We start from the raw sequence: 23,085 nt of genomic DNA on the forward strand, positions 1-23,085 counted from the left end.
ATCTATTGATTTACGGCATAGGTTTAAACCTTTAATCCTATTACTATGTTGGACTGTTTACCCACTCTTTCGGTGCTGGTACACCTGCCGGCTTACATCACGGGAAACTAAACATCAGAGTAAAATATTCTCTTAGTCTATTTCAAGACATATGGCAAACATATTGTATAGACATATGTGTAGTGCAGGCTAAAAGGTATCACATATGAACAAGGACAGGCGCAGGTCATTACACCGGGGAGCTGAGGTACAGTGAACCATGTGGCTGTTGATATCCAGAAGTGCTGGAGTGGATCTCACAGGCACCTCTGACAGTCTGGGGAGGTTGCACTGGTGCACTGGTCTGCTAACTGCTGCCAATAAGAACACACCATTATAAAAGCAGCAGCTTGGACACATCGCCACTGAAGAACGTTCCTCGGATTCTGTGTACTTGCGCACCCTGCAACCATGGCTGAACAGGCTGCTAAATCCAGGCCAAAAAGAAAATTTCATGTTTGACGACACATCAAGAGTCACATATAAGAATGTCCCCAACTGGCATCGAGATCTCTGTGAAAACATCCCCATTGTGCTCTGTGGCAACAAAGTGGATATTAAAGACAGGAAGGTGAAGGTGAAATCCATAGTCTTTCACAGGAAGAAGAATCTCCAGTACTATGATATTTCTGCCAAGAGTAATTACAACTTTGAAAAACCCTTCCTGTGGCTTGCAAGAAAGCTAATTGGTGATCTCAACTTGAGTTTGTAGCAATGCCTGCCCTCGCACCCCCTGAAGTAGTTATGGACCCAGCATTGGCAGCACAGTATGAACAAGATTTAGAGATTGCCCAAACCACTGCACTGCCAGATGAAGACGACGATCTGTGAGGGAGTGCGGCTGGAGCCCACCGTCAGATGTCTAGTTTTATAGGCAACTGTCCTGTGATGTCGACGGTGCAGCATGTTTGCCTCTTTATTATCTAGCTGAGCAGAACATGTGCTTAATCTCTGGGATGCTGAGGAGATGAATGGGCTTCGGAGTGAATGTGGCAGTAAAATTCATTCCTTCATATTTTGGACCTGCGTATTTAACTGTTTTGGACTGCAATTACTTTACCCCTCAAGTTTCAAATCTAATTTAAAGACTGCTACAGCCACATCACTTCAGTGGTGAACCCTGTTTGTTACTGACATTCCCGTTCCATTTTTCGTTTAGACCATAATAAAGTTGTATATCAAATACCTAAGCAAGTGAACTTTTATACACTGTAAGTACTTCTTTTAAGGATGCAGTTCTTGTGGAACCACCAGTACTGTTTTCTGTTTGTTTTAATTGATTGTATGGTTCTGTGGCACTGTAAAGACACTAGTGCATTACGCTGTGTATTGAACATGCTACTTGAAAGGACTTGTTGCTCTGCTGGTTAGTGTGAAGGTGACTCTGTGTTGGCCAGTTAAACCATGCTGAAATGTTGCTCTGGTCTGCAGCTGCAGATGTTAACTATTTGACAAATCATTCATACTCCTGTCCGTCTTTTGGACCTCTGCTAGGAAAAGGGGCACCTCGAGATATTTTATAGCAGTCCAAAACATTACTGTTGGTGCTATCCAAGCTGGTGCAACCACTGGCTTTGGTATCTTTGGAACATGGCATACAAGTTGCAGCTGGTTCATACGTGTCCAAACGGATGCCACTTTTACACGCCAATTCTAGCTTTTCTTTTTGATTGGTTTATGGTTTGGCAAAATGATAATTTGGGTGCGTTCAGCTGTCATCCGGGGTGTGTACAGAGATGGAATATTGAGCAAAATAGATTGCGTTGTGAATGGTTTGTAATATGGGAATTAAAATGTTGGAGAGCTTGGACTCACACGGACCCAATGTCCACATATTGGCTAATAATAAAATATTTAAAACCTGTAAAAAAAATTAACAACATTTTTTTTGTTTTTTTTACAAAAATCGGTCTTTGCCACAAGGGATGACCCTTAACAATTTTTCAAGGGGCGTCTTTGATACATGGGCTGACCCTACCCTTACCTATTTTTGGAGAAGCAGCATCACTGCAAACGATGAACCTTAGCAATTTTTCAAGGCGTGGCTTCGCTACAAGTTATGAGCCTTAACAATATTTCAAGGAGCCACTTTCCCATCAGGAAAACGTAACACATTCTTCAGGGATATTTTTTGTTTATTGTTTAAGGTAAATAAAACTGGGAAAATAAAAGTTGGACTTAAAACCAGGAATAGGCAACATATCAGGAATAGATGCCACTGCCTCACTCTGGGTGTTTTGGGTGGGCCTTTCATGTGGCAGCATGGAATTGCTGCAGATGTGCCACCTTAGCCTCTCCCCTCACATGCTGCATGAAGCCACAGCTCCCAGAGACATACGCAGGGCAGATTCAGCACACCTGGGAAAATAAATAAATGGACACATGGTAGGGCCAATTACTAATCCCCATAATTCTAGTGACTGAGGGCTCCCCTACTCAATGGCGTGTTCTCTCTCCATGTGCCTCCAGAATGTTTGTAGCCATGAAGTGGGGCTCTCTGCCCAGGCCCAAAATAGCCCCACAAGCTGTGCATTTCACCTTGGGATCGAATTTTCTATCCGAAAAACTCCCCTAACAGAGCAACAGAGCAGCAAAATATTGCTAAATTGCTGAATCTTTCGTTGGCCCACTGGATTGTTCTGCAGAACCGTAGGTTAGATCTAGGTGTAAGTCGTATGCTAGAATGTGGGAACCAACTTCCACATACTGAGTCATACAATGACTCTATGTACAGATTGAATAACATATGTGACAGAATTGACCATAAGGTCAAATGTAGGGCGAATGGGCACTGACTCGCTATTCCCCACCATAATCTTCTGATCGCAACCAGCAAAAAAGGATGGACGCCAGAAGGGAATAGGTCTTCCCACACCTAGTCTATTTAGAATTTTAAATTTCCTAGAGATCAAGCAGCACCAGGAGAAAGGCGACCATCTTGTCCAGAATGGGGAAAACATCACCCAGCATGTGCAATGTCACCATTAGAAGCTTTTTCCAAGAGACAAATTCACCAATCTAACAAAATACTCTGGAAGCAGAGTGCAGCATCCTGGGACTTCAGTTAGGTGAGACACGTGGAGCAGGAACACTCAGGGTGCAAGTCTGTAGAAAAGGAAACTGCCTTCTTCCCATGTTTGTGCTTACAACTAACGCTCCAAACCCAGGCCTGCAGTGCCAGGAATGGACTACCTCACTGCTCCATTTAAGACTGGTGCATATTATACCCTTCACTTTCACTCCTGAGCAGAATAATCTGCACTAATGATGCCAGAAAACAACTCCCAAACTTCAATACCCAATCTTGTCAAAATAGTATGCCATACATAATGTACAGTATTTACACTGCACACCTTGTTCAACGACATGCTTACCAAATTACCCTAAGCCTTACTGCCCTAAGACATGCTTACAATGAATAGCAATGCTCCTCATAGACTTACCCAACGCTTTAATGCTCAGTTCCCAACCTTAATTAAACACATTTGGCCTTTGCCAATCACACTCGCGTAACCTTGCCACTTCAATAGTTTAACCTAACCAATGTGTAACTTATCTTATAAGCAATCATGTTATCTTGCACACACGCGTACCCTTGTTACTTTAATGTTCGCCCCTAACCAACATGTAACTTGTTTAGTAACTTGTTTAGTAAGCAAGCGTTTTGGCTTGAACACACGCGTAACCCTTGTTATGTTAATGGTTTTACCTAACCAACGTGTAACTTATTTTATAATTCTTCATTTTATCATTACAAGCCATGATGCATGCGATTAAAAGTTTATTAATCAACCCCTTGCAGACCTAGAATGTTCACGCAATCCATTCCCACATTGAAGAAGTATGTTCCTTATGACAATCCAGACACACAATTAAGCACTAAACGTGGCGATGATCAGTCACCACCGTAGTGTTTAACATTTTCCCAGAAACAGTGGTGATCATCGAGACAGTTTCCAAGATATTATCCTGCAATACTGCACACATATGTACACCTATAGCATATTGCATTCTATGACTTAATTCATAAATGAGTATTACACTCAAGAGACCTCATTTAGAGTATTTGCACATGCAGTCACAAACATCATTATCAACATTTGCACCATAATGCATTTACAATTTTGCACCCTTATTATTTATTTTTATTGTAGTTTACAATTGTGGCTTACAATGTATCCTGTAGTGACAACTGCAAAAGTTACCTGTACCTTAACTCTTGTTATCAACTCCAATCGCCAAAGGCTTGACATGTAACCAAATAAATTCCTAAACATTAATTTCATTTGTTGGCTAGACTATGATCTTTAAATGCTGCACATGTTCGAAAGTCTTCTATTGTGGACAGCAACGGAGCCATCAACGACCTCATACTTGGCTAATGGTGCATCAACATCTGCATTTTTGATCTCAATCTGCTTGATATGATCGTCTAACAAGCAAACAATAAATAAATTGATAGCAATTTAGTTCCCTTCATAAATAAAGTCAACCCTAAACACAGTAATTCCCCCCAGATCCAGAATTCACATAGATAGTTCGTAGTTCAAAATATGCATGCAGCCTATCCCAACTTCACAAAGTTATATTGAGTACCTTCATACGGCGGCTTAATAGGAACTACAAACGTAACCGCGATCAGCACATGGCTCCGCTTGAAATGTGCATAAAATGTATTGAACATAGAGTGCTGAAGGTTGAACGCACATCAAAAGGAAAGGAAATAACATAGCACGCTGAATGCACGCCATCTAGCAAGTCACACGCGTTCCAAGGTCTTTTTCTTTACTCTGCTGCTCATCATGTGAGCACCACCATAAATAGGAGAGAACACCGGCTACTTGAGATCCAGAGAAAGGAACTCCAGCACCCCCGGCCTGCATGCCCACGTTATCACTGTGACATACTTGCCAACCCTACCGATTTAGTGGCAACAAATACCAATTTTTGTAAAAAATAAAATAATTTTCTTTTTCTTTTTTACAAAAATCGGTATTTGTTGCCACTAAATCGGTAGGCGGTAGGACTGCTTAAAAAGCGGTATCCTACCACCTAAATTGGTAGGGTTGGCAAGTATGCATAGGGTATTATAGCTAACGAACAACCCAAGTACTTGTGTTATTTGTTGAAACCACTAGTGATGCCACATGGCCAGTTGCTGATGGACCCGCTATGAGGGTTGACTGGCCCTGGGCCTGGCCACAGGCCAAGACCTGTGCCTACTTTTTGGTGCCTTGGCAGAGCATAGAGCATGGCCAAAGACAACAGGCCATGACAGTCATCAGTGTGTCCTAGATCCCAGGGATGTCATCGATGATGTCTTAAGTAATTATCTCCTCTCCGCCCGCTACTCTAAATGCTCCTCCATACTCATCCTTCTCGACCTCTCTCTGCCTTTGATACCGTTGATCACCCTCTACTTCTTAACTCTCTCTCAATCCTTGGCTTCAAAAACTCGGTCCTCAACTGGCTTTCCTCCTATCTTTCCAACCATACCTTTGCAGTGTCCTGGGGCAGTACCACCTCCCCTACCTCCCCCCTCAATCATGGCGTTCCCCAATGCTCCGTCCTCGGCCCCTTCCTCTTTTCACTCTACACTTCCTTCCTAGCTCCTGTCATCTCCTCCCTTGGTGTCTCATACCATTTCTACGCTGACGACACCCAACTTTTCCTCTCCTTCTCTTCCTTTACCTCTAACATCCATCTTAAACTCTCTTCCTGCCTTTCCGCGATCAAATTCTGGATGTCCTCTCAATTCTTAACCTTAAATGCGGACAAAACAGAAGTCCTTTTCTTCCCTGCTACCTTCCCCACCACCTTCTATTCTCTTCTCCTCTTCCCTACTCCCTATCTCTCCCCATGCTCGCAACCTTGGCCTCCACATTGATTCTAATCTCTCTCTCTCTCTCCCATCATATCTCTCTCACCGCCAGGTCCTGCCGCTTCCACCTTTATAATAGCCGTGAAATTTGCCCTTTCCTAACTTTCCATGCTACCAAACTTCTAGTCACCCCTCTCGTCTTCTCTAGACTCTTCTACTGCTCCACCCTCTTTTTCAGACTCCCCTCTATTCACCTAACCCCCCTTAAATCCATCTACCACTCTGCTATTCGCTCCCTCTTTCTTCTGTCTCCCTACAAGTCCATCTCCTCTTCTCTCTCCTCCTTAGGTTGGCTCCCCTTTCTCTCCCAGCTCAAATTTAATTTCCTCTGTCTCGTCTTCAAATCCCTCCATGATCTTGCTCCACCCTACCTTTCCTCCCTTCTTTCTTTCTATACCCTCTCTTGCCCTCTCCGCTGTGCCGAACATTTCCTACTCACTTCTCCTCCTTCACCCTGTGCTCCATCCCGCTTTCGTTCTTTCCAACTACTTTCCTCCTTCCACTGGAACCGTCTCCCTCTCCCTATCCAGTCTATCTCCTCCTATCCTTCTTTCCGCACCTCTCTAAAATCCTATTTCCTCCATTCCCCGCTGTGACATCTTCTGCTACCTCTCTCATCTCGGCCCTACCACCCATCCTTACTCCTTCTTGTTCCTTCTCTTACTATAGCCTTACAACACTCATGTTACCCCACAGCGTTCAAGTAATCTGTTGTAAATTGTTGCACGTATTGCTTTCTGTTACTTGATTCACAGGTTTTCAATGTTTATTGTATTTACTATTGTCCTCTTGTAAAGCGCTTTGGCGTAAAGCACTATATAAAATTTTAATAAATACAAATACAAATACAAATGTAATCTGTGTGCTCATGGGCTGCACAATGGGGGCTCAGTTAAGGTGGCATAGCTTCCAACACTTGGAGGTTTTGATAGATCAATGTACCTGTCCCACTGTTTCCAGAGTAGTTGGTGTCACCAGGTACGTCAATTTTATAACACTTCAGCCACCAAACTTAACCACCATGCTATTGTCCACATAACTCTTAGTCACTGATAATTCACTAACTCAAGTGACCCTGAGAATGGCTAATAAAAAGGTGCATCTGAATGCCACCACTTCAAAAGCATCACTGCACACTTCCAGTAAGCCATGCCCCTGTATGGTAGCTAAAATGTTTCCCATTTTCTGTAGTGCTTTTTCACTCAAAGCTCAGCCATTGTCTTTGTTTCACCAGGAAACCACTGGGAAGCAACTCTCAGTACCAAGCTTTGACCATGAAAGTCACCTCTGCCATCCTCATCGCTACACAGGACATCTATTTTTCTTTGCTCTCGTGCCAATAGTATAAAATCCACCAATGTATCTTGTTTTAGCTTATGCGTTTGCGTTAATCCTAGATACTCCAAATCATGCCGTTGTTATGCAGATGTGCTGTTTTAAACCCCTGTAAAGCGCTCCATTGCTTCTCGAACCTAGGTCCGCCCTCAATAATAAATAATAGCTCTCTCCTTGTCTCCTCCACACCCCTCTTTCTCTCCCTCCTATGTGACACACTCCTACTACTCCTTGCCGCCACCCTTTGATTTTACCACTGCTTCCCTTACTCGCCTCCTACACCACTCCTCTACTGCTTCTCTGCCTCCACACTACTACTCCTTCCACTCTATTACTACTACTCCCTAATTACTACTACTACTACTCCCTAACTACTACTACTACTACTCCCTAACTACTACTACTACTACTACCCCTGCTACGCTACTACCCCAATTATTCCACTCACTTCTAGACCAGCACTCCATCCCCTCACCCACTCACTACTCCAGACACTCCCTGCACTATTTTGAGCTAACTTAGTTTCGACTACACAGACACTAACACTGCCATGCCCTTGCACTCACTAAACCAATACCTCATCTTCTGAAACTATAACCTCCACACTCTGCTGCTCCTTCCCTCCTCCTGCAGGTCTCCTCCACTTGCTGGCCTCTCCAAGGTAACCCACACTTCCTGCTTCCTATTCCCCTGCTGAAGACTCCCTCCTTCTGTTGGGATTGATCATCCCTGGCCCATTTAATTCCATCTTTCCCCAGCTGGGCGTGTATGTGTGACACAAAATCCATTAGAAGGGGCTAAGCCTTGCCCACTCTCACTGCGCGGGACTGTCACAGTTTATCAATGATGGTCCGGTGGCCCAAGGGTTCCAGTTCATGTTAGGGGGCTAGTCTTTGTCCTCCCTGTGGTAAGCCCATTGAGGTTTGTTGTCAGTGCCCCTTCCGACTAGTCTCTGCTGGTCAAGGGGCTGGGGCATCAACTGCTACAGTCGAGCTGCTGGCTGGAGGGTTACAGTTTCTGCCGGGTGATCTGGTCTCCAAGAAACCAACACAGCGATGGAGCTTTGACTGGTTTCCTGATTTCACAGAGTCTTGCTGGACAGATGCTCTAAAACAAGGAGAAACAGATTGGTATGCATTATCATCATGTAGAGGCATGGATGTGAGACAACAGCGAACTGCGCTGGATTATGCTGGCACTAAGAAGGGGGACGGATCGGGCCCCCCCCACTTGACAAGGCCCGAGAGCTGACCTTGTCACCTTGTAGACGCTATTCAGTACCTGCATGAAGGACCAACTGCCCCAATTCTGCCTTCGTCCTACTACCCTTACTTGCTGTCCTCTTACCCTCTTTCTCCTGCTTCACATCCCACTCTGAAAGGTCTTCTCTGTGATCCGTTAACCGTTCAATTTTATTTTTAGAATTCTTCCATTTTACTTTCCTCCTAGCTTTTTTCTTAGATCGTGATACCACTGTTAATCTTGATACTGCCCATCGGGCATTAACCTGCCAGACGCACTTCTTAATGGGTACAAAACCTCAGCTAGTATCTCCTATTTCCCCCACCTTACTATAAACATGCCCTTCACTTTGCTTCCAACCCTTGGTTTGATCTCTTCTGCTTGTCACACAACTCCCTGTCTTCCCTGTTTCTTCTTCTCTTTTACTTCTCAAAATAATCTGGTACCCTCGCCTCTCACTCTCCTTTTCCTTAACCATCCTTTCACTCTCTTCTATGTCCCTCTCTGACCTCTCCCTCTCCTCCACTTCCCTCTCTGACACTTCTTCCTCATTTTCTAGCCTCCCTCTCTTCCTCACTTCATGCCCCCCAACACCCTGGCACCTCTCATTCGTCTTTGTGAGTTGTTACATACATCTCTACCTGTTCTCTTTCCTGTTCCTAACTTCTCTCCCACTCCTGTTCCTTGCACCTCCCAAGCTCTTTCTTGTTCCAGTGCCAAGCTTTTCACACTCCGTAACCTCAACCTTTTGGCCCACACTGTTTACCATTCCCTTATTCCTTCCTGCCTTACTCGGTTTTCTTTCTTCCCCATGCATACACTACTTTATCTGCGCCCAGGTCTGATTTACCACCTCACTCTCCAGCTCCTTGTGTTTCTATTCTTGCTGTTCCCTGCACCTGTTAAGGTCTTGCTCCCTTTCTCGCCCTGTAGTTAACTCATTTATACACAGTCCTGTCTTGGCTGTCCTTTTCTCTTCCTATTCAATATTTCTTCTTATTTTTGTGAAACGCTGCATCATGGGTTAGATGGGTTTTCAGATTTCTTTTTTGATATTGGCAATTCTCCACTTATCCTGTCTCCCTTTGTCTTTGCCTGGCATGTCTGTCAGAAATGTTTGCTGTGCCCGACCTAGCCTTATCCGGGCTTGATGTGTGTCAGAATAGCTTCCGGACCTACGTACCCCAACAGTGGTAACTGCTCCATTATCCCGCCCCAATGCCTCACCTTCCATTCAATTGACCTATTGGGTGAATCTAAGCATGCCCACATGATGAGGTATGGCCCTAATGCACTATAGCAGCTACAACATTAAGCACACCATGTACGATTCCTTCGATCCCCAGTATTATTCATTAAAACCTTGATGATAAATTGGTCTAAAACAACCAATAATACATGCCTTGGGCAAGCCCTAAGAACAGTTGCCCTGTTGCTGTACTCAAAAATGCTTCCATGCACACAGTATTATGAGCCATAATCTAGACCCACTATATTCCTTGTTTGGCTTAAACTCCCCCAAAATATATCCTCATGAAATGGCAAGCCTTGCATGGGAGTGGGGTCGACACAAATACATGTTAAGCACTGCTCTGCTTTGTAGCATCCCGCCTGGGCAGTGTACTCCAGGAAGAGTTGTGGTCTAATGGAACCCTTTTATTGCACCTCTTCTACCCTACACCTTCATGAGCAGTAGAATCCATGGTGGTTGAGTGGACAAGTGAAAACCCTTCACCACTTCCCCTACAGTATCCATTGGCCTGACCCTTCTTCATCTAGTCTTACCCCAAACATTAGTGATGGCTCAGTGGGTCTTGTCAAGAGGTTGCATTTGGTAGGCTAGGAGATGGGAGCAGTGTGGCCCATGGGTCAGGGACCGCCATCCTCTTTCTGTATGCTAGCCCGAGAGGCAGTATATTGGGAGTGGCCAATCAGCTCATCTCTCCAATTCCTAGCCTTTTTTGTGGAAGGGCTAATTCCACCCCAAGAACCATGATCAGGCCTAAGAAGAATATAATAGGGGATTCTCAAATGAGAACCTGGAAGAATGGGGAACTGGCCGTTCATGCACACAGTTAACCATAATGTGTATTGTTTATAATGGATACTTCCATGGACCCCACTCTTTGTGGATTGCAGTGGCCCACTGGTCATGAAGAAGAGAGACACCATACAAAAAAAGAGGATTATGTCAGACAACCTGGTTGAACTAAACAACTGGAAGATACCCACAGACTAATTCCAAGATAACAAACCGCTGCTTTCGAATCTCAGCGTGCACAGCCACAAATTGATCCGCTGTGCAGTTCAGACCAACTCTGGGAATTTTCCAGGGCTTTACTCAATCATCAAACTGCTCTCAACTCACGCATAGTAAACACTGGTCTCACATTGACAAGCCCCCTCCTTAGACCCTATAAGGTGCCCCAGGGAAGTTTGCAGCAGGGAGGTTTGGGAGGAAAGAGTCAGAGTGCAGAGGTGTAGGAGAAAGAGTGAGGAGTACAGTGAAGTAGAGCTGCAGGGAGGTGAGGAGGATAGACAGAGAAGAAGGATGGAAAATGAAGGAGGAGCGAACAAAGAAAGAGGAGAGGAGGAGGAGGAAAGGAGAATCAATTGATGGTGGAGAGGAGGTAGGCAAATAGGGAAGAGGCAGAGGAAAAGTGTTGAGAGGAGGTCGAGAGTAGAAGGAGAAATTGCTGAGAGGAGCCGGAAAGGAGAAGGCGACAGAAAGGATGGAGCAAAGTTGGAGAAGAGGGAACATCAGCGCAGTGAGGAAGGTTAAGAGGAAGCGAAGCAGACCAAGTCAGAAAAGGAAAAGCGGGAAGAGGAGGAAAGGGAAACGGAAGGAGGAGAGCGGCCAATAAATGGTAGAGAAAGGAAGAAGCAAGACATTAGTGGAGAGAGGTGGGGAAAGAGAGGAGGCAAACCAAGATCAGGAAGTCAGAGATGAAGACATCAGGGAAGAAGTAAATTCGAAAGAGACAGTAACAACTCTAAAATGTTCTGCAACCTGGCCTAAAAGTATGTATTCCCCAATTAACCATTTTTCTGCAGTTTTTACTGCAAACATTGTACATGGTGCGTGTGGGTTGGGTATATAGAAAGGTGTGGTGGTGGGGTAGGTGAGTGGGTGTTTGGGGGCCTCTTTTTGCAGTGACAAAAACAGCAAAAATGGTCAAAAGAATGCCAAAATGTAATTGGCCAAAAAAGTAGAGGAAACATCATAGATCCGTTAATGGAAGTGCTGGAGGAGAAGCCAAAATAACGCCCATAGATAAGAACCAAAGAGCCAGACTCGGGCCAGTCTAACAGATGAGTTTGCTTATTCCAACCAGAAGGGGAAAGCTGAAAGCACCCTGCGGTTCAACTAGCTGTATATTGCCCAACATCTGACCCCCTTCAGAAGACCTAAAAGCATTAGGTAGGGGTACCTGGTAGGAGAGTACAGGATGATCGACACATGACCCTGACAACCTTGGCCAAAACCAAGAGAGACACAAAGCCTAAAAAGAAGTGCTCTGAACACTGGAGACTGTGAGTGACGTTTTTGCTCATCAAGGAAATGATCCTGAATTAAGGGTGAGAGGGAAGGAATGAATGGGGTCCACGGTTATGAGAAGATTCTGTGTGGAGACATCAGACATTCTTAACCACATATAAGCTATCCGCTGTTTGTAGCCAAAATACACATCATAGACTCTCTGTTATGTATCACAGTCCTGAATACACACAGGGGGTAGCAATTGTCTATGCCTCAAGGTACACACAGAGGATTCCTATCAGCCATTCACACCTGCTGTACACCGAAGGAACAGCTACTAGACATTCATACATACAATAAACACAGCTATTATTCATTCCAACAAGTAAAGCCAGTTATCAGCCATGCATCACCCGCCTTAAAAAAGGGGACAGCTATCAACAACTTGCAGCCAACTCACAACCCAAAAGGAATGACATGCTTTTAGCCATTCACCCCGTGCCCTGCATAAGCTTCACTTTTCCATTGTACCCCTTGCATTCCTTGCTTTTCTGCTCTGCCTGCACATGATTTTTCATTTGTTCCAGAGCATCAATTACTTCCTCTTATTATTCCTTGAGTGTAATTTGTAGTGATTCATATTTTCTGTTTTCCTCTTACTCTAGGCCCTGATATGGAACCCAAGACACAGAAGCATCTACCTTCAAAACAAAATATATTCTTCCTCTTCCTCATTCAGTTTTTGGTTGGATTCTGTATGTTCAGCTACGTCCGTCTGTCTGATGACGCCAGTTTCTTTCTGTGCCCCACTTCAGAAAGTACTGTGCCTGACGAAGCTAAAGCCAAGCTGGTCATCCTCCTGTGGAAATTTCCCTTTGGGGCAGAGTTTCCCCTGGACCAGTGTCAGGAGTCCTATGGAATATCAGGCTGCTACTTGACAGCAAACCGGACTTGGTATGATCGAGCAGATGCAGTAATTTTCCATCACAGAGACATCTGCAGAGATCAAAAACAGCTGCCCCAGATTGCAAGGCCCCCAAATCAGCACTGGATCTGGTTCAATCTGGAGTCCCCAAGCCATAGCCCCAACCTGCACCTCATGGACAACCTTATGAACTTCACAATGAGCTACAGACTCGACTCTGATATTTTTACCCCGTACGGCCGGATCGAAATACTGAAAGAACCACAGAACTTCAGCATCCCAGTGAAGTCCAAGCTGGTCTCTTGGGTGGTCAGTAACTGGAATCCTTGGTCTAAGCGAGTGAAGTATTATCAAGAGCTGAAGAAGCACATACAGGTGGATGTCTTTGGTCGAGGTCACGAACCACTGGATCGCGACAAAAAATTCTCCACCATCTCTCAGTACAAGTTCTACTTGGCCTTTGAGAACTCTCAGCACCAGGACTACATCACAGAGAAGTTTTGGAGTAATGCCTTGCAGTCCACTACAGTACCTGTCGTTCTTGGCACCACTCGCGAGAACTATGAACGCTTCCTGCCTGCTGAAGCCTTTATCCATGTGGATGATTTTCCCAATGCGCAGGAGCTTGCAGCTTACTTAAAACTTTTGAACTCTGATGATGAGAAGTACCAGAAATATTTTGATTGGAGGAGGCGACTTCAAATTGCAAAAAATGGAGACTGGAACAGTCACTTCTGCAAAGCCTGTCAGTACCTGAGGCAGAAACCAACCTACAGGATCATTCCCAGTGTGGCCAAATGGTTCAAGTGAGTGGAAAAGTGGTACAAATTGGCTGAGGTACTGGAGCATCTAGAAAACAAAGCCAGACTCCAGGAGCATTGGAAACCATAGACCGATCCACAAAAACATGCACAAGAGGCAGCTCCAGGGACATCCCTCAACTTTCTCATCAAAGCCTATTCCCATCATTTTCTTTGTAGAGGTGATCCGCACTCTAACAGGGGCAGAATGTGAATATACCTGCATCATACTTATAAGTATTCCAGAATAGGCACAAGTCCTGGTCAGAATACCGAAGTGAAATATGGGAGGATCGTTTATGTATGGGGAGTGGAAGAATTGCCTGGTTGACAACAAAAATAGGTATCATCTTTATAAGTTACCCACAGAAAATTGTATTGAAGTGGATTGAATATAATATGTACCTGAAATAGAACAGGTAATTGACACAAGGAATCTTAAGAGGAACACCATTCAAAAATGTTAAAAATGCCCCTTTAAACTTCCTAATCTGGTAGGGCCAGTGACTGGAGTGCTAGCGATTGTAGGAAATTCAAAATGACCTTTAAAGTACCTGCTGAAAACAGCATCCCTCTCGTCAAGCCCACTGGGCATACGTAGCTGCTCCAACCTTCCCCAACAATCAGGTGGTAAATTCTCTCAATCCACATCAGTAGCAGAAAGTTTCATACCACCAGTTGGCCTGCACCTGATATAGTTTCTGGGTCATATCTAAGCGAACATCAGGGCAATTGTGGAGGGAGATTAGTCCCGACCGGGACGAACACTTAAACGGTTTTTCACCTCCCAGTACTTTGAGTACGACAGCCACCAGTCATGTGGAGATCAAGCTAATGGTATCAGGCTTTTGAGTGGGTGCTTTCAATCTATTTTAAACTCATATGGCCTAATAACACCCACCAATCAACCACTTGTGTATAAGTGAATGCTCAATCTCATAGGCAAACTATCAAATTGTGAGTCAGCATAGAAGATGCCAGTGCATAGTGTTGTTCAAATGAAGTTCTTATTATGTATTATGGTTCTAGAGAAAGCAATGAATGATGTTAGGTTGGTTGTTTGTAACTTGCTCCCTATGAACTAAGTCATCTCTACGTATGGGCCCCAGGAGAAGACCCTTAGAATAGATGAGGAGGTTGAAACCCAAATCAAAATTAGACCGAGAACCGACCTTACAAGTTTGAGTAACAATATGGCAAAAAAATAATCTATTTGAAGTCTAGCTGCATACAAGACACCTGTTATAGGAGTCCAGTGAATACAAAGAGCATTCGCAATTTGCAGTAGCGGTTTGGCGAGGGTTGCTACATTTATTCATGCATACTCTACAAAACTACAAACTCATCATTCTTGCAGCAGTTATTATATGGCCTCCGGTCTTCATGCCTCTCATGACCCATGACTATTTTGGGTCCCTGTGCAGTATAACTGCAAAAATCACGCCAGTAGATTGTCGCCTGCAGAAGTACCTCCAAGTAATCATTGTGCCAAAAAGAGAGGCCATTAAGAATTAAGACGTGGAACCAGTATAGCTCTTAATGAACTCATATGAAGGTGCAGGGTTATGCAGCCTTTGCCTCTCCAGATGTTTTGGACTACAATTCACATCAGCCATAACAAGCGTACTCAGTGGTAAGAGATCATGGGAGTCCAGGTAAAAAAACATCTAAAGATCTGCAGGTTGCAGACACCTTGCAAAAAGGACGATCTGAAGGGCAAACTCCAGGTCAAGTTCCATGACCAGACAATAACGGGAGGTTGGGCTGGGGGAGGCCGGGGTTTCCCCAAATAAAAGGAAAAAAATGCAACAACCAAATTTAGGTCGACCAAATTTACTATTCTCAAATGTATGTAGATGAAATAACATAGAACCAACAGTAAGGAACAGATGTCCTGAACTCTCGGAGGGGAAATTGGTCTGCAGCGCTGCAGTGTAGACCGCCACCGCCCACCCAACAATGGCACTAGACAGAAGGGGTTTAATTATTCGGACTAACCACCCTTCTCCACTCACAGCATCCCTAGCAAACTGCAAGTTGCCATAGGTTGCTGGAAATTGGCCAGTGAAGCACTAATGTCCTCCCCTTTAGAGTGTGTACTGTCCCAGGGTTGGTGAGTTGTGTCGTCTACTGCATTACTGCCCCCAAACTAAGTGAATGTTTCCTCAATGTCAGCTAAAGAGTGGCCATCTATGGTGCCACACTATTATTCAAAATACATATCAATGCCTTCATACACACTTCACAAACAGAGGAATTGGGAACTATTTACAATGAAGCCAGGTGCCCTTGGGGAACATTCCAATTGACAAGTTATTACATGGTTTCCCTCCATGGTAATGGGGAAGATTGCTCTTTTTGTTATAAGATCTCAGTAAAATTCATACTAATCCAGGTATACATTTATGATAATCTAATCCCAATAGCGAAGCTTAGGTTCATGAAAGAAAGGGTACGGCTGATCACTGCGCCACCCTAACGTGGGGCACCAAAAACATGTAGAAGAAAACCATGGTATTTTTTATAATGAGTTTACGGCGCTATTCGATGGGGTAGACTGAGCTCCTGTGGCCTTCACGGAGAAAGGAGAGGATTCGCACACACATTCTCTGCTTAATTAAGACATTAGACTCAGATATTTGGGCTCAGTTGCCATAGGTCTGAGTGCACAAGGCTTCAAGTAAATTAATATATGCCAAAAATGGTGTGTGAGTCTGAGGCGTGTGCGGACCTGTACTCTTTAACCTTCTGCTGGCTGATTTGTTGGCCGCATTCGATGTGGTTCCGAGCCTCCCATGAGCTCTTATATATCGGGAAGCAGGGTCTAACATTAGGGGGACAATATATTTTTGATATTTGACTCCTATTCGTCTGCAGCAGAGGATAAAGGTACTTGAACCATTTTCTGGCTGTAGCACGATTGCAGCAATTACAGACAAAATCCGTATTTGGGTGTTTGGGTAGAAAAGATTTAAGTCTGTCTAGTTCCAGGAGAGTAATTGACAAACAAGTGCAAATATTTGGGGATTTAGATCATTTATTTGTGGTTCAGTAGTCTAAACCTTAAGGATCTGTGTAACTAATATTTGGTTGCAGCAAGCGAACACTCTGTTATTTTAGAAAAATATATATTCATTAATTGATTTGTGAAAAAACGTAGATTCACTATAAAATAGAATTAAATCAAAACATGTCTCCTATTATGGGAGGACCAATGTACAACTAAATTGATCTCTGTCTACAAAACACAAAGCTATCTTTAATATGCACCCATGAACACCTTCACCAACCTAAACTTATTAATTCACTGCTTGATGCCACAATTAATGAAGTGGTTGTGAAAATCGTAACATCTCTAGAAAGGCTCCTTGGCATCTAAGGTTCCTAATATTCTATTTAATTCCGATTGTTCTGACGACTTCAAGTGATTGCATTTGCTACAAATCTGAAATTAAGCAGTAGATTCTTTATATTTATATTGAGACAAGTTTAACAATACTTGTCTACTAATGTTCATTATTACCCAGTAGGGGGCTGGGCAGGGTGGCAGCCTCCAAGCTAATGAGGTGGCTTGGGATGGGGGAGGGTGATTACCAGACGGTAATCCTGCAGCCCTGAGACTCCTCACGGCTGGAGGTCGCCATCTCCAAGGTAAGTGCTCCCCTCCCCCCTCCACTTACCTTCTTTTCTATCCTTTTTCGGGAGCAGACACACTAGAAACACGTCTGTTCCCAAGACATCCGCTCCCATTCTGCAACACGTCACCATGGAAAGGGAGAAGAGACTACAAGTAGTACCTTCTCTCCTTTCCTTTCCAAACCTTTTTTTTGTATTATTTTCATTTGCCGCTATGGAAAGGGAAAAAGGAGCGTTTTGCAAATGAAAAAAATGCTTTTAGTACCTGTGATCTTACCCCAGGGTACTAATAGCAATAAGCTCCTCGCAGGTGGGGGCATTACCGCTTCAGGTAATTCCCAGGACTGCGTTAACTATGTAAGTATGGGTCCCCGCATTACCTGAAGCAGTAATGGCTCCCCTGCTCAGGACTTATTGCTTAAGTAGGCCACCTTTAGACAACTAAGTAACATCATTGATTGGGGCACACGTGCACTATTCTTACTACATACAGATATTGTTTGAGGAGGTCTATCCCTTCTCAAATGCACTACCAATGTGGTTCTCACTGGTTCTGAGATCCTGTTACCTATAGAAATTCCACAAAGCACATTGCCAAGCCGATGGCTAGTTCAGTTTAAACAAACGCATGGGCTCGATTGAAAAGTCTCTGTCTGCTGAGTAGCAAAAAGATACTGGCCTCTTGGATTAGTCTGACTTATTATGTAACCCATCTAACACTTCCCGTGGAATGTGAAGTGCCAGAAGCTCTGTGGGACAAAGAAGGTCACCTGGGGACCCTAAATAAAGGTGAGCTTTCCTTAGCTAATAAGTGGAATCTAGTGAAGACAACCACCTACATCAGCTTGAAGGACTATGCAGAGGTGGTGGTCTACTTTCAAATGCTACAAGTTGTGTCTGTCTTGTGGACAAGCCTACAGATGATTGACTACAATTTACCGAAGTCAGGCCGTATGTATGATTACCACACTAGGAGGAACGTTTTGTGCATTTGAAGATGGTTGTATACAATATTTCTGTGTATTTATTATGCTCCTCCCAAATATTGGATAATCTGAGCCAACACGTTCTTAGAACCTCGAGGAAAGCCATGCACTGTGGCACCAGATGTGGTGCAGCAAGATTCCTTATGGTGGCCTCTTAAATAAATTAGGTCTTCTGTCTTAAATGAGAAGTGGTGCTACATTCCTATGTAGATAGCAGAAGATGTCTGTGATGGTATTTGATTAGGGAGACATGTAATGTAAAAGGAGAATCTTTGATACCTTTGAGGGTACGTTGCTTTTTATGAAAGCTCTTGTATTTAACTAATTCCTGCAAAAAGGATTAGGATAAGCACATTTAATGTATAAATGAATTGTAAAGCTGATGCCTGGGAACAAGCGTACAGCATCTTTTTCTTTTGGAATGCATGCCTTTTTAAAAACATTAAATGCATCTTTGTAATGATGATGTGTATGCCTTGATCGCCATATTTTCAATTCTTTGCCATGCAAATGATTCTACATGAAAAAGTGGTTACTACTAGATTCATTTGTGGAATATGGTGGTATACTGTATGGGCATTTACCCAGTGGGCAAGCAAGCACCCTTCTGCTTGTTAACTTCAAATTCTTACTTGCCAACAAGCACCATCACAAATGTTATGTTATGTTATTTTATGTTGATTTATACTACAGAGAATTCCTCTACTAGCAGCTGCGATCAAGAATGATTCCTCCGCTGAGACTAACCCTAACAACATCTAGACTCTCTATTATACATGTCTGAAATCCACACTTGACATAGTAGCCCCAATCACTTCCAAAACGCCCCCCAAACCTAAGCAAGTGAATTTCTGGTTTGATGAAGAACTCACACTCCTACGCAGCTACAAAAGAGCATTCAACACCTCCACAAAAATAACCCCTCCATCAACACAACCAATGTGTTTGTCCTAGCTAATAAAGCTTACAATCAGCAGTGGTAGCCCACAAATCAAACTCTCTAACACCTGCATCACTAATGCATCCTCAAGTACAAAAGAACTATTCTCCATACTTAGGGAATTAGAATCAACCTTTCCCTACAGTTGCATCTGCCCAAACAGACAATTCCTGGTGTACTACTATTCAAAATGCAATGGCACACAAAATCCATACCTTACAAGAGAAGATAAAGCTCAAGAGAAACGTACTAGCTGGCAAAGGCATGCCCTCACACTTATCTAGCACTAATGCTGATGCCACCTCGCCCCAATTCCAATTCAGTAAAGTATTCCAAGAACAGGTCCTGGCCACCATCACTACCCTTAAACCTTCCAACTGCAAAGGTGACAGCTTCCCCGCCTGGTTGGTCACACTCTGTGCACCTGCCCTAGTGCCCATTATCACCGACTTCATCAATGCTTCTCTTACCTCCAACTCATTCCCTTCCTGCATTCAATTGGCCTGGGTAGCCCCACTACTCAAGAAACCCACCGTTGATCCCACTACCCCTACTATCGCCCCATCACCACTGTTCCCTTCCTGTCATGATCTCTGCTTCCAAAAGGTCAGGGTTTTCCCAACTCCCTTGGAAGCAGATCCATAACCCAGGTTCCGAGTGCCAACCAGTCCCAATTGGGACCTTTTGGACCCAGTCCTGGCGCCAGTGGCACCAGGCTCATAAATATGCCCAGTCCCAGCGCTGGAAGCGCCGGGCTCATAATGCCTGGGTGGACTTACCTTCAGCAGACCATGCTGCTTACTTGCCTGCCAGTTGAGCCTCTGATCCTCTTCTGTTTGGAACTACTTTTCCTGTTGGGTGGGGCTGGAGCCACTCCCTAGATTCAGAACACTGGAACTCTTCTGGAAGGCAGGAACTCTTTTCTTACCAGGAACTCTTTTCTTACTTAGGCGTGGCTGTGGAAGGAGACACCTAAGCACTACAGGAGGCTATTTAAACCACACCCGGTGGATGAATCTTGCTTTGAGTTATTCTGCAACCTCTGCAGCAGAACGCTCATCGTGTCTTCTGCATCCGGTCCTGGGCCTAAGGAAAAAGGCTTACCATCCTGAATCCAGTCTTCAGCAACACCTATAAAGACAAGAAAGAACAGGTTAGCATTCCGGCATCTGAAAGGCAAAGGCTTACCATCCTGAATCCAGTCTTCAGCAACACCTATAAAGACAAGAAAGAACAGGTTAGCATTCCGGCATCTGAAAGACAAAAGTTTACCAACTCTTCGCACGCTCCGGAGGCCTTCGCGCTGCATCCCGCATCTGAAAGACAAAACAAGGTGCGTTTAAAGACATTGGGGAACTTTAATACTCACGTGCCATTACTCCTTTCCACATCTAATCCAGTGGGTATTCCGGCACCCTGCAGCCGCTCCGAACTCGTACCTGCAAAATAAAAAGACAGTTAGAGCGCATAGTGAAGCAGGCAACAAGCGCTTACTTACGTGCTTCCAGGCGCTTCTATTCATCACACGGGCTCCATCTTCAACTAACTTCAGCCCGTCATACGCCATCGCCGGAACCCTGCAAAACAAGAGACATCATTACTAAAGACTTTAAAGACATTTGAATGACTCGAAACTTACCGTTCGTGCAGTAAACGACGGACAGCAGTCCTCTGAAGTCAAGAGGCCTGCGCTACCTATCCAGTGAAGAAACTGGTTAGAGCACCCTGCCCCGAGGCAGATGGAGAGCTCGGCATTCACTTACCTAAGGTGAGAGCGTTAACCTTTGGGGGTCTACAGGAGAGGAGAAGAGGAAAGAGATAGGGACACCCCAATAACCCCAGTTCATTAACCCCATATTTTCTATCTGCAGACATCTTACTCTACACGTCAGGCATACAGTGCACAGAGGTCCAGCCCAAAGAGCCAACCGGGTGCTACACATCACCTTTGAAGATACAGTAGTCGCCCAGTCAAGACCGGCGCCTCTGCGAGAATCAGGTGAGCGTTACACTTCCTACTGAAGATAATTGACCGAGAAGCCTACACACAAATCCAACACTACTTGGAAAGTAACCATCTTCTGGAAGCCAGAAAATCAGGTTTCTTCCCCAGACAGCACCAACAAAGCACTACTAGATTTAAAAATCCAGATGGACAGCATCCGACACTGATAACAAAGGCATTCTACTCCTTCTCAACTGGTCAGCTGCGTTTGACATGGTAGAACACAATAAGTTGCGCCTTGCACTGGCTGAAAACTTCAGCATTTCCCCAGAAGCCCCCCTATGGATGAAATCATTCCTGTCTGAACGCACCTCCAGAGTCTTTATAGGTGATAAGGCTGCTGACCCTATCACAGTACCTCTCTGTGTGCCTCAAGGCTCTTGACTCTCACCCACACTCTAAAATATATACACTAAACTACTATTTGCAGCGCTGCATGCCTTGGACGTCATCTACACACATTTCAAAGATGACACCCAGATATTGATGCATATCACTGGAGACCACAAACAAGACACTGTCACCATCAATAAGATTTACGTGATCATCCAAAACTGGATGGCCACCCACAGCCTATGCCTCAACGATGAGAAATCAGAGAGCCTCATTGTGGGCTCAACGTCCACCTAAAATCTCTGGATTCTAGCTACTTTGCTACAAATATTGATGGCACATCCATCCCAGTTTTGAAACAAGTGAAAACACTAGGCGTCTACTTCCATCTTGATCTCGCCATGACCAAGCACGTTAACGCACTGTCATCCTCCACCGCCTATACTACGAAACTCATCTCACTCAGCCAACAATTCCCTACACCCCAGAACTGCCTTACACTAGCATGATCTCTTATCCTCTCAAAACGGGATTACTGAAACATCCTTTTACTGGGTACCACGACAACAAATCTTGCCAAACTGCAACTACTCCAGAATACAGCCCTACGTGCTGACTTTGGCTTAAACAGAAGGATCACATCTCCCATATTAGAAGAGAAGTTCATTGGCTCCCTGTCAAAGTGAGAGTCCTCTTTAAGACCCTGATCACTGCCCACAAATGTATCCATAACGAAGTCCTTTCCTTTTTGACCAAATGCTTACCCCAAAAGGTTTCCACTCTGTCCCTAAGATCATGTACCAGCACTTATCCGAATGTTCCTCGTTACAAGAGCAAAAGGGCAGGAGGCTCTAGTTTTCACATAGCCACACCAACACTTTGGAACGCTCTGCCGGCACACATCCGAAATGAGCAATCGCACCAGAGATTCAAGAAAAATATCAAAACCTGGCTTTTTGACAAATTCGACTAAGGCCTTAGCCAACACATCATTGTCTTAACATGTTGTAACTGAATGTATGTAACATGTATTCTATGTCTGTAACAAGTGACTTTATAAGTAACCAACACCGTAATACCCTTGAGTTTGGGCATGTAACAAATGCAATAAATAAAAAAAAAAGGGCAGGGTTACTCAATGTTCTTTGTGATGAAACCTTTTTTGGATTTATTTTTAGGGTGCATATTTCTAGAGAGAACTGCCTGTAGTCCCAACACATGTTTCGCACCACTTATGGAGCTTTCTCTGGGCTTTTGGCAGCTCTCTGGACAGGATTACAAGCCGAACCAGTGCGTGTCTTTTCATGCATATTGATCTATAACTGGCAGCAGCCTCTTTCTAACACTTGTCCTGATCTCATCTATAGACACAAGATAAGTTGTGTGAACAAGAGGCCCCGCCTCGAACACAGGACAATAAAACTAGTCCTGGAACCTATACTAGTGATACGGTATTATAACCCCTCCAATTGTAAAAAGAGA

The 23,085-nt window shown here is 44.2% G+C and overlaps 1 protein-coding gene and 1 pseudogene across 1 annotated transcript in view; both read left to right on the forward strand.

The window, feature by feature from the left end:
• LOC138503810 (3-galactosyl-N-acetylglucosaminide 4-alpha-L-fucosyltransferase FUT3-like) overlaps positions 1–22,742 on the forward strand; it is a 562,965-nt gene extending 540,223 nt beyond the window's left edge. Inside the window, exon 3 of the mRNA XM_069623824.1 lies at positions 12,644–22,742. Within this exon, the coding sequence (XP_069479925.1) occupies positions 12,652–13,713 (1,062 nt within the window). The 5' untranslated portion in view covers positions 12,644–12,651 and the 3' untranslated portion in view covers positions 13,714–22,742. The remainder of the gene's footprint in view (positions 1–12,643) is intronic.
• On the forward strand, positions 494–870 carry LOC138504785 (GTP-binding nuclear protein Ran pseudogene; annotated as a pseudogene).
• Positions 22,743–23,085: the final 343 nt, after the last annotated feature.

This window comes from Ambystoma mexicanum, chromosome 11 (assembly GCF_040938575.1).
Source record: "Ambystoma mexicanum isolate Mex_15411 chromosome 11, UKY_AmexF1_1, whole genome shotgun sequence".
Taxonomy (NCBI): domain Eukaryota; kingdom Metazoa; phylum Chordata; class Amphibia; order Caudata; family Ambystomatidae; genus Ambystoma; species Ambystoma mexicanum.